This window comes from Bombus impatiens, unplaced genomic scaffold (assembly GCF_000188095.3).
Source record: "Bombus impatiens unplaced genomic scaffold, BIMP_2.2 scf_0396, whole genome shotgun sequence".
Classification (NCBI taxonomy): Eukaryota; Metazoa; Arthropoda; class Insecta; order Hymenoptera; family Apidae; genus Bombus; species Bombus impatiens.
In genome coordinates, this window is record NT_176815.1 from 153,560 (window position 1) to 167,195 (window position 13,636).

The 13,636-nt window shown below is 30.0% G+C and overlaps 1 protein-coding gene across 1 annotated transcript in view; it reads left to right on the plus strand.

Moving 5' to 3' along the window:
• The window catches only part of LOC100742753 (neurotrimin-like), a 252,618-nt gene that overhangs the window by 135,794 nt on the left and 103,188 nt on the right, over positions 1 to 13,636 (plus strand). The window contains exon 2 of the mRNA XM_012386579.3: positions 11,532 to 11,629. Coding sequence (XP_012242002.1) covers positions 11,532 to 11,629 — 98 coding nt within the window. The remainder of the gene's footprint in view (positions 1 to 11,531; positions 11,630 to 13,636) is intronic.

Here is a 13,636-nt window from a genome sequence, read left to right on the forward strand (position 1 = left end):
GAGGGGCTGCCAGCCTCGTCCAGCAGGCATATCGGCCGGTACGCCGACGAAGAAGTCGTCGATCGGCCTTCTTTACGGAGCAAGACCAGCCTCGCCGTTCGCCATGTTCGGGGGTAAACTCCCTCTTTCAGACATCTTGTATAGAGGCGCCGAAGTTTGGGAGCCATGAATCCCATCACTTCCCCCCAGATCCAGCCCGGGATTCCGTCCGCGCACGGTGCACGTCGCGGGAGGCCATTCTTCTGGTCGCCTCCCACATCTCTTCCTCCGTGACTTCCCAGTCATCCCTCCATTCCATCGGCCGTGTCGTTTCCCGTGACTGTTCTGCCGCACTGTCTTCTTGCGGGGGAAAAGCGTCCCGATGATCCGCAGCAGCAGCGCAGGTTCCATCTCCATCTTTGCCATTGGGCCCCTCACGCGAAGTTTTCGCGTCACCGTCCTGTATGCCCTTCCCCATGGGCCAGACTCGACTGCTTCAACTAGCTCGGACCAGGCACGGTCTTTCGCGTTCTTGATTTCCTTTTGCAGCGAGTGCCGTAGCACGCGGTACGCCCGGTAGCGCAAGAAGACTTCTTCCTCGTCGCATCGTCGCCAACGGCGTGCCCTTAGGTACCGTCTTCGGGCCCGGACGCATCTCGTCCTCAGCTCCGCGATGTTGGTGTTACACCAGCAGTATACTATAAGTATAGTATACTATAAAAGTATAGTATACTATATATATACTATACTATATATAGTATGTATATAGTTAACATAAAGGATAAAAATGGCTATTGATGTACACAGCATGTATAGTATATATAATATACTATACTATAATATACTATATATAGTATATCTACTATATATACTATATATACTATATGTACTATATATACTATATATACTGTATATATACTATAAAAAAGAATCGAATTGCATGATTGTCCTATAGATATTGAACGTTGAACAGAATGATTTTCAATACATCATATGTATATTCATTTTGTCTTTGCAATTTTTTAAAGAGTCTTTTGAAAAAAGTATTTACTCCATAGAATAAAAAAGTATATTTAAAATAAATATTATTAGATTCAATGAAGTCCCTAACCCCTTCGACTAAAAATAAACTACTATGCTATTCCATTTTAACAATGCGGATGAGCCTCTTTTGTCTCTTTAGCAATGATTCTACGAAATTTTGTTGTTTGACCAGTGAACTAGATCCTTGTCCCATCTAAGTAAAACAAACAGCTTTGATTGAAATCAACATGTAACACTATTTTATCTTTCCTGTGTATACGTTTAAAACGTTAAAAATTATTAAGATATATGACATTTTGACTTAAATGGTCATTTTGATCTAAGTTTTTAGCATTATATGCGAATTCAGATTGTATTAATTATTTCTAGTTCTTTTCAAGTATAAAATGAAAACAGAATTATAGATTTCTAATCCTTATAAATTTATTTAACGTAAAAATAAGCTTGCAATTTTACATTGTTCTATAAAACCTGTTTTTATTTTTCTTATGATTTTAGTTTTCGTGATGAAGAAACTTCTGCAGTATCTTTGTCTATGAATATATTCGCTCTAATGGTCTGCACAGTTAAAGTAACGTTAACCATTCAGTTTCTTACACAGTTCCAATGGTTCTTTACCCATTAGTAATTAATGACTAAGGAAGTAATACGAATTCCTGGTAACTTTACTGTTTCCATTGTGTTAGTAGATACGTATGGCTGTGTACATTTGATCGACAATTTGTTTTTCTTACTTAATTCTATCTTCTTGAATCTACACCAACGAATGGTAGTTATATTGGATTAAAGTAATTGATGAATTGCCTGCTGCTGTTACTTACTTCTCTAACAATCCTTAAACTTAGGTCGATTTAATCCGTAAATAGATACGACGATTACAATAGTAGTGATAACATTCAGTGTATTCCGAAAGGGATATTTTAAAGAACTAGAAAACTATATAACAGTGTTCATTTGTTGTACTGTTTTTTTTCTAGTTTCCATACACTTATATATACTCTTATATTAGTATAAAAAATATGAAAAATATATTTACTGTAAAGAAAATTTTTGTCTTATAGAATCTTATACATCTTATACAAGTCATGAGTATCTGACTTACATTATTTTATCGTATAATTTATAATCGCGTGTATAATATTTAACTTCTTAAATACTGATTAATTTATTACTATTCATATACTATACTTGCTAAAAAGGAAAGCTTCACTTTAATAAAATTAAAATAATATAAACTATTAGGATATAAATTTATTTAGATGCTCTGACTCTTTTTATTCTCTCGAATCATTCTGTTTCCAGATTGAAATTATTGAAATCACGCAATTATAGCGCAATAACTTGCATTTCCTTGATTATCATATTCATACAAACAGAATTCTTATAGTAATCAATGATGAAATAAATTAATTAATTAATAACGAACAGCAATATACGTCGTGTGCTTAAAAGGTAATGTGACTTATTTTATATTGGATACTCAATACTATCCCCTTCAAAATAGTAGGCCGCATATTGTTGAAACATTGTCGACGTTGTATCTATAACTAGGAAACAGTACAAGAGATCATCATGTTATAACCTTTTAAATTTGATCCACATAAATGATAACTCTTAAGATGAGTTTTAATTTTTTGGAAGAAAAACAAGTAATATAAATTCTAATCAAGGAAGTAAAGAAACTATGAAATTACAGAAATAACTTTATTAATAAAAAAAATTCCATTACAGAAATTATAATGTGACAAAAAGCATTATTACTAGACTGGACGGTTATACAAATTCATATTTTTATAGACAGAACTAAGAAAATGAAATATAAATAGAGATTTGATTGTATAATTATGTTATATAATCAGAATTATATCTATTTTAATGAAAGCAATTATTTTTCATGTATTAGTATAATAATATATGTCAGAGATGTAGATACATCGGGCCTTTCTTTTGGAATTTTGGGAAGATCCCCAATACTTTGGTCTAAACTATTTATTATAGCTGTACTGAAATAATAGAACTTAGAAGTAGTTGTTGTGATACGATCTGGTTATGTTTGCCCGAGATTTGTGACAGTGGGCTTGGGCTCGAGGTGACACAACTGGTCGCCGAACGTAGCCACGGTCACGGGATCAACGTTTTTACTTAACAATAGAAGAACTAATATTGAGGGGCACACGCTGTATTAACAAACAAGCCCCGGCCAGGATCAATGACGGCTCTACGCGGGTCAACCTAGTAATGGCGCCTGGAATTTTGTTGATATCCCCGGTCAATATGCAATTGACAAATGTTGAAGAGTTTACACACAACGTCTGGTCAGACAGTCAGAAAGATACCGTGCAACACAGCTAACGTCACTTTGAGAATCAAAACATATTCAATTGTACAAAGAGTTTTCCCGTTGACCGTGGACTCGTTATTGAACCTAAGAACATTGTCTTTATATTAAGAGTGTCTAATTATCACGATTAATTGTTAAACCCTGTTAAATCAACACTTGTACATATAATTGTAAATATAATCTCCATTGAACAACTAGGATGGCTTGTCCTAATGAAGATACGCGACGCGCCCCTAAGACTAACGCCAACCCGACAAACCCGACATATAAATATATTTCACCTGCTAGTATAACTTTTATGAAAAATTAGCAGCGCAGTACAAATTTAAAGTCACTGAATTTTTAGGTATACTGCGACCTAGTGCGAAATTTTTAGAACCGTGACCTCGGTGGAATTAATATAGCGTCAAATAACATTATAAGTTCACCACATTTTTAGCTTTTTCGTGATTATCATTTTGGTGCTGCCTAGTTAAAGCTATTGACATTTATCTTTTGCAAAAAAACGTATATAAATATCGAATTTTACATTATTTACGTTACCGTTTTTATATAAATAACTGTTTGTTTGTTGAACTAAAGTATAAATTCATTTTAAAGAAAAAATTTATTTAAAAGAAATGATTTTAAATTCATTGTAAAAAACAATTATATATATATAATCAAACTCTTGTTTAGTACTGTATACCATCTGTTAACACTTTAATTTTTAACTTTCTTTCATCCAATACCATTACAATAATGGTAGATAATGTACAGCATACGGTAGATTTATTCATGTTATATATGATTGTAAAAATTGTAAAAATTCTAACAATTTGTGATCTCATAGATGATTATAATACATTGTGATTCATTAGTTTTTCTTCGAGTAATCAAAATATCCAAAATGTAACAATGCTATAAGTTGGAGCAAGAGAAGATACGTAATACTCACAGGTATGTATAGTACACAATACGTATTGCATACTAATAACACATAGCATAATCATGTGGAAGATCACAACATTGTTACAATTATGAATATTTTAATTTTACAGTGCATAAATATTAATACAAACAAGTAGAAGTCGAAGATTTCTGTCGAAATTTTGTCGTAGAAAATTAGATGCATTTTTAGAAAACGTATTCATGTTTCAACAAGTACGTATCAACAAGAAATCGCTTAAAAAAGTTTAGATGCTTAAAGTAATCAATAATACGACGATTACACATAATAAAATGGGTATAATATAATATTTTAATCTGAATCTAAATATATTCATAATTGAGAGTAGTTTTCAAGCGTATATCTATAAATACTTTTATGTGCAAATTTCACAGTGTATAATATGTTTGTAAATTTTTTGATGTGGTAGATAAAATACATACACGTACAGGGCTATCAAAGGTAGTTAAGAGATCTATTAAAGTAAAGGGAATATAGTCAATTACAGGAAACGTTAAAACCGTTTCAAGAGCTCTTTGACGATGCATGACATACTTCTATCTCATAGTCAAAGAATGTGGCGAAACGAATTCAACAGACCGTAAGACATCGACTTATTGAAAAATATAGATATAAAATAAAATTTATCTTAAGGAAATATATATCATAGTTCTTACAAAGTACCTATAACACTAATTAAGAACCTTAATAGATATTTATATAAAATATTAGTACATCAATTATATCAATTTATCAATACTTTCCTGCAATCTTAAATTTCTTATTAATTATTTAGAACTCTTTGTATACTTCTAAAAACCGTAAACAGTTTATGTGTTTAGTTTTCCAAATTCATGTTTTTTAAAAATTACATTAAAAACAAAGTGTATTATTCTGTAATTTTTTAATAAACTTGAAAATAAAATTCTTTTAATGCAAATAATTTAAACTACAATTTCATTTTAAACGAATATTCTGTACAAAATTAAGTAATAAGACTATAAATGAGAAGTTCGATTAAAAAAAGATAGGTCTGAGTTTACGAGATACGTTTGAGTTTATTATATGTAGGTATATAAATAAATTACACATTATAAATTTTATATTAGTGTCCACATTAATTTATACTTATTTAATGAAGCAAGTGAAATTAGTATAAACAAAATGGCGAAATTTATGGAAATATAATTATCAAACATAACATGTTGACTTTATTACTGTACTAGAAAATTTTTAATTATAATTTTGAGGCTTCATTTTCCATTAACTTTATTTAAGCAACTGTTGACATCAAATATCGATCTGTATAACGATCCAAATTTTGTGTTTGTTTAATTTCGCCAGTTATTATTCAAAATACCTTTGTAACTTCATTACGATTAATTTAACTTTGTTTGAACACAGTCGAAAGTGTGATCAGGCAAGATATTTGTTTCAATATAAATACTGATAAATTCGATTCTCTCTAACCGTGTAATTATAGAGATAGGTGAAGAGTAAATCTGTTGTAAATGTAAAAGGTACATGATTCATGTTTATGTCAAGTATACGAAATTTAAGGTATATCGATCTCTCAATTGTATTGACGGCAGCCGAGTAATCAAGATGGAGTCAATAATCCATGATCCGTTCAGCCTGGAAACTGGTCTACTCAACGTGTAATTGGGATCAGTGCTTATCTGTTGGCGCACACCAGGTTTCAACCCCCTTTCCAACATTGCCTCTCTTTGCCTCTCCATCGCCTTTACGCAATTCGTACATGGCTACTTAGCGTAACAAATCCTCAAAGCATTTTGGGAACCGAAGACTCGTTAACTAGCTATAATAATCCTCTTTAAATACATATTAGTGCATCGTTATGGCTATAAATCCCAAATAACTAAAATATTTTCGAACGAATATATTTGACGTAAATAATATTATAATTTTATAGTTTTAGAGAAAACAAAAGTTTATTCTTTTATACGGGCTGATTCGTTTAATTTAAGTACTTTAAATTATTCATAATCTATCTATTATAAGAAAAATTATTTCAATCAAATATACGAAATTAAGTAACTTTGTTGTACGTAGATATGAATCTTCTCCATTATGTATTAAATCATTTTTCTTTAAATTAACAATTTTTTAAATATTTTCATTTTGTACAGCTTTGAATTAACAGGAAAAATTGTAGATAATATTCATACAATGAAATTACAGTCACTTTTATCTTCAGAACAATTTTGCAAACTTTAGTAACAGTAATTTAGAAAATTCACAAAATAGATATACATTAATTACCAATGCTGAGACCGAATAATATTGCACAAAAGATTATATAAAGAAGGATTTAAAAAACTTTATGTATGTATTTATGTGGCAATCTTTTTCTCTTCTTTAACATTTTCCATTGCAAAAGAAGTTTCACTGTCTATAGACAAATTAAGAGACTGTTATGATTTGAAATATAAAATCTATTAAAAATAAAGGTGGACAGTATAAGGACAGATATAAATACATATAAAATTAAAGCATGAATTACAAAATGAAATAAAATTAAATATAATAACTAAAACGTTACGTGGCATTAAACATTTGATCATTTTATACTTCGTGCAACGTAACAACGAATTCTGTCTCGTTGTCAACTGAGGTAAGCATTGAACATTTCGCATATTGATCCAAATTAGTATGTGTGTAATGATTCAGTTACGATACCTCAGGAGTGAATGTGACATATTATTTACATTTCTAGAATCAATATTGAATTGTTTAGGATTATGAATGAATAAAAAATTAGACTATCAAAGAAAGTCGAAAAGGGATTCGTGACAGTGATTCGTCATTGATATGACACTAATATTTATACTTTCCTAGGACTGGTTATTATTAAGTTTCTCGATCTGTTTATATCAACCTATAACAATTGAGATTTAGCCTGAAGTTCTAAGAATGCTCCATTGTAGAACTAATATTGTATGTACAAAGTATCGTGCATCGTTCAGAAAATTTGGAAAGAAATTGGTTGTATCTAATAAAACTAGTATAAGCACAAAAATTGGCTGTATGTTTCATATTTACAAATAAAATTGTATAAGGAATTGTATGATGATAAGAGAGCAAGTCGAATCCTTCTTTTGCTCCTATGCTGTTTCAGATGCCATCTTCTGAACGATAAACAATGCTTACATAATTTTAGAAAAAATAATCATACGATATCATTGTATTTTGTATTTATAAACTACGTTAGTTTTTATATTTTAATTGAAATTTGTAAAGAATGTAATATACTGTACATAGTCTGTAACTATAATAATGTAAGTACACGATACATTATTCCGAAATAATTATTTCTAAAAGCAAACAATTTCATTCTCGCAAAACGTTGTCCTATCCCCTCATTCCTATTCCTGGTTCCCAACTTTTCAAAATTTCTGCGCTCCATGCAAATCAATTTCAATTCTATTCGAACCACTATTTTGGTACTCGTACAGTCAGTAGTTAGTATTGTTGACCTATGTTCCCTCAAAAATAAAATTGGTAGAAAACAATCTCCTGTATTCGTTACAAAAAAATGGAGTGTTGAAAATGAAACTATTTAGTAGAATAAGAAACAAAAATATGACTATTTACAAACATAAAGATAGAAAAAATAAATAACGTAGAAAGATAATAAACCTTCTATTAATATTATTTTATTACAAGATGGGATAAATAATAAATAATAGTGGCTGAACGAGCAGAGTATGTACGCCTAAATGACGAACGATATTAGTTATTAATATATTATTAGTATATCTCAGGAACAGAAGTGCAATTATTTAAGAGACTATTTTACTTTTTGAAAGATAAATCAAAACAATAGCTTTCTCGTGTAGGACTTCGCTTTCGAAAAAATTGGATTTGAAACAGATGTCGAGGGAACTTTGCCAAAAGCTAAATCGAACAATTTTTACTTTCTATTCGACGAATTTCGAAACACAATTTTTTTGAAACAGAGAAGATTAATACTTTTTTAACTTATATTTGTAGAATAATCTTTTATTCGGCTGTAGCACCCGTCTTGAAACATTCTTTATAGCACTGTGCAACAATTTGAGATTATCTACCAAATAGAAATACGTATTGCTTCTATGAATAAATTTAAAAATATACTTGATTTTATTGTAATTCTTTCATTATTTCTCAAGTAATATTTGACTTAAAAACCAACAACTCTAATATTTCAAAAGAAATGTTTATTAATTTAAACAAAATAATTAATATTTTGTGTAATCTTCATTACGACAGGTACTTTTTCAGAGATACTTTTCATACATTAATTTCGATTTTCTTTTAAATATTCTAAAGAACTAACCTTCTTTCCCTTCTCTATCTGAGAACCCCATACGTCGTTCCATAAGAGCTATATCAAGTTTTATTACATGTATTTTTAATACATTAGATTTACCAACTAAGGTATATTATACACGAGCAACATCATGAAACAAATATCTGAAGATTCTGTTTTGCACAACAACATGTAAAAATGTTTTTCAATTATATTTTGTGTCATAAAGATGTCTACGTATGTTTCCTAAAAATTTGTTTGCCAATATAAAACTATCAATATAATACAATTGACAGTAAGCTGTATATATGTACGTATAATACATATAGAAACATAGATATAAATATAAATTATAATGCATTTAGTTAGACACATATTCCGGACGGCGAATGATGCACGGGTCTATAATGTATCGCATGTGATATTTTATACAAAACCAAATTGTATCGTGTCAGTAAATTCTCAGCAGTATGCCGATGCAGCAGAATATAGAGAATGAGCTACTTAGAGAACGTGGGGCGTCACGTGTATGCATTGGGAACGATGCGTTTTATGAAAACTGAAATTCATTATTCTTCATTACTCTGAAATTCAACTAGATTTTCATCAAATCTTTCTCTTTCGTGTATTATCAGCTTTAATTAATATCCCCTTTTCATCAATTTCCACGTTTATTTTTTCTTCCAAGCATTTTATTCGTTTTTTAATTAGAACGAGAATTTAAATAGAAATATGAAAAGAATTGGAACTAAAAACCGAGAGCAAAGAAAATCGTAGAATTTAATTAAAAATCTTTGCAGCTAAACAAGTAAAATAAGGATGAATTGAAAATTATTTTTCAATTTTATTCTTTTTACATGATTAAACACATTGAGCAAAAAATATATGAAAATATTCAAACGTGAATTGCTTAAGAAAGCTCGTTCGTCGATCAAATTGTGGAATTCGTTTAATAACTTTTACCTTTCTTCTATTAAATGAGTAATGTTTGATCTTCAAATGCGAATGATCGTGAATGCCTTCTACAATGTGATTTGTGTTTTTACGTGTTATACTGAGTGTTATATTATATAGTGCGAGAATTACGGTAGTATTTATGTAACACGATATGTATGATAGCGCGATAAGATGCGATCATAGAAGACCACTAGAATAAATATAGTGGAGAAAAGTAAACCAAGCAAATATCAGAGAAATTCGTCGTGACGAAGCACGCTTGATTTGTCCGCAGTAGTGAACAACCTATGAGTGGCTCATAAAACACCGAATGTATCCCCTATATTATACGGGGATCTATTGTACTCTTATCTTTGTTTGGTAACCATGGCAATAAACATCATTGCCACGCGCTAGATAATCTTCATTTGAGCAGAAAATATGTCTCGTTCTTGTACGTGTAATTGAACGAATCTGTAAAATGCCTAGTTGTACTTTATCAATTTATAACGGGAAATAACGGTTTTACTGAAATTATTGTTTCTTTTTAAGTTGAAGATTCTTTTATAAATAGTTAATTTACCTTAAAAATCTGTTTATGGAGACAAGAATAGTGAAGACATACTTTTATTTAAGCTCTACCTGCCAAGTGACAGTAGAGCGAGATTATACTTTTTTGCTTTATACACTTTTGCTACGGTACATTTCAATTTTTTAACTTGATAGCGAAATTTTTCAAACTCTTTCTACAGATATCTCTACGTTGTTATTATCAATCACTATCAGCAAAATGAACCAAATGAATTCTGCAATATAAAAATAAATATTACTAATCAAGTATCATAAATAATAAAAGTTAATATTATAGATAATAAAATAATTTATTAAAGTATTAGAGAAAAACATATTATCAAATACATACAAAAATATATATAACATATATATTAATTAATGTTAATATAACGAAACAGTTTTATCGCTGTACCTATGTGTACTTAGCAACAAGACTGTTGGTTTTCGTTATTAGTTTCGCCATGGACTTCGAAAAAACAGCAGTAAATTGTGCCTTTCTAATCAAAGAAAGGAAGAAAGGAGAAACAAAAACAACATTGAGTGCATCCGTTGTGCAGCGAACGGTTGTTGAAGATAAGGCTTTATGCACTATACAATGAGTGAAAAATTTATCCTTCCAAACTTGCCGTTTATTTTGGAATGAGCATAGATATTTTTTATGAATTGTTGTCATTAATAAGTCCATCACTTATGTATCAAAATATATTAAGGGGCACTTCATGAATTAGAAGTTGACGCTCTTCTTATTCTGAGACATATAAGTATAAATGACATTAGAAAGTCTGTTTTGTTGTTAGTGTGAAAACGTTTATTAATTTTATAGAACCGACGAGAACAGGGAAGCAAATGAGTCATTATCCAGTTGCTAAGCCTTGAAAACAACAAAGTCGTTCTGTAGTCGCATCGCTGTCAAATACGAACAAGTTCATATAAATAAATGACCTTTTCCTAAACGGTAAAACTGTCGTGCGACAAATTTTCGCTTGTACTCAACTGCTCTAAAACCGTAACATTAATGTTTTATTAAAAGATATGAATGTTCATTGCAATATTTAAATCGTGTGCAGATATACATATAAATATAAGCTTTTATTAAATAAACAATAAAGTTCTGCAATTAAAATACAAAACTAAAAAGTACTTATTGTTACTCTTCGCTGCTAGTATTTCCACGAAACTACAAATTTTTATTTTAATTAGTAAAAGTTATAGATTAATAAAAATGTAGAAGTATTCTCATGCATTTTCTAGCAACAATATTAGCTAGAAATTTAAACATAATTCACGTTTAAATATTATGTATTATGGTAAATAAGTAAATAAAACATGAAAATGTATATGTACAGAGTACTTACATGTTTTTTTGCGATAAAGTAGACTTAACTACATGCTTAGAAGATAACATTCTTGTGTTTCAGAGGGACCGAGTTTTACTGTGCCAATAACAAACGTGACGATCCCATTGGGCAGAGAAGCTGTACTCGCTTGCGTTGTTGCAAACCTTTCTGCCTTCAAGGTAAACTCTTCGCTAACGATGTATCTTAATCTCGCATGTATGTGCTTTGTTTTCTTCCCCTGATAAAATTACACTGTACAGCCCTGATAAATGACGAGAGCCATTCATACTCATACATAATATCTTCACTTGCATTGAAGTTCCAAATTTTTTAGACAAAATTACTACATATTAGAAATTCATCGAATATCTTTATTGCTGTCTTTTTACAAAGATACTGATTTGTAAAATTATGAAAGTATTTGAGCGGTGGTTTGTCTTTCTTGCTAATATACGATTCCTTTTATGAAACTTTGTCATGAATATTGTTTTCCTATAAAAATCTTTGTCATAATTGTGCGAGTATCATTTAGTTAAAGTTTCTAACAACCGTTAATGCTAATCCTGGTGCATATATGAAGGGATTTTTCATTAGAAGAATTGTTCTATCCTATTCTTGATATTAATTTTTTTCGATGCAACTTCTGAATCGTGATTTATTTGCAATACTTCTGTCGCTGCTATACTTTTCTATTTTGTAGTGAACTGTTCATATACCTCTGTTTGGAAGAGCGGGAATTTCTTTATGCAAGTTTCCTTTTTGAAATCTAATTTAATGTCCAGATTTACTTGTTTAGAATCTTTTCTCGTTCGCGATTCTTAGTTATGGATAAACGTTAAATTTTTATCTCCATTCAGTTCCCAGTAATTTAAAATATTCTGAAGGCCATCAATTATTAAATTTTTGGCTAAATACATGTTTATAAATTATGGACTTTAAAACATAGCGTTTAAATACATTTGTTACGTGTTATTTGTACCTAAAGGAAATGGTAAGAACTGCAAAATCTCGAACGAGTTGGTTGCTTGTACATTTGATGCGTTAGGTTGATAGTAAAACAGTCTCAAAAGAATTTGAGTCCATGATCCTTTGTTTTCGAGGAATTAATCGAGAAATTAGAGCAGCAATTTCTTATGTTTTAAATGTATTTACTACAATTTCCACCCGTAAAATTGTAGAAATATGTAGGAGTACTATGATAAATAAAAATAATCAAAACTTTATCAAAATAAATTCTAGGAATTTAATATTAAGAAAGCATAATATTAATACTCAAAGAATTTATAAAGTGAGATATAAAAAGAACTTACTAATTTCTCGAAAACAAAGGACCATGAAAATTTAACCCCTTTGGAATTATTTTATCATCAACCTAAAGCATTAAATGCATTTACAGCCAATTCATTCGAGATTTCGCAGTTCTTGTCATCTTCTTAGTTATAATAAATTTTACGTAATTTGTTTACATATTGTTGAATTTTTTTAACTTTAAGCAAATTTAGCGAATGCATGTGTGCTAGTATATATAGTACAATTTGGTAAAACAGATTGAAATCCATCGTATAATTTTTGTATGATGAATTACACCGTTTCAATACTTTCGCTACTCACTGTACTTTTATTTGCATTTGTAGGTAAAAATACCTTTATTTTAAATAACGTAATAATATTTGTAATAGCTTATACTATTAAATGTTATCCATTGCACTGCAAACTTACATTATAAACTTGCAAATTATTAGCGATAAAATTTATCTTATACCACGAAGACTATTAACTTTAAGACTACTAACATTCCATGTATACTATTGATTAGAACATGAGATTGACCAATTAACAAAGTTTGAACTTGTTAATGAAACTTCAATAGTTGTGTAATATGATAAAATTAACTGGCGCTCTATGTAACATATATTTTTGTAATTGAAACTATGTTAGTTTGTCATAAAAAATTGACTTGCATAATAACTTACGTTCTCAGTTGCAAGTAGTATTCAATATACATGTCTCTCAAATGAAGGACAACAATGAATTTGGCTGTTGTCTAAATCTTAAACTCCAAAAAGCTTCGCCTAACCGTTTGATTGTGGATCAGATTAATTGAAGAAAGTGCTTGACTAACGCTTTGCGGGAAAGAGATCTAATCTCGACTAACCAGATGCCTTTCGTCAACAAATGTTTAACAT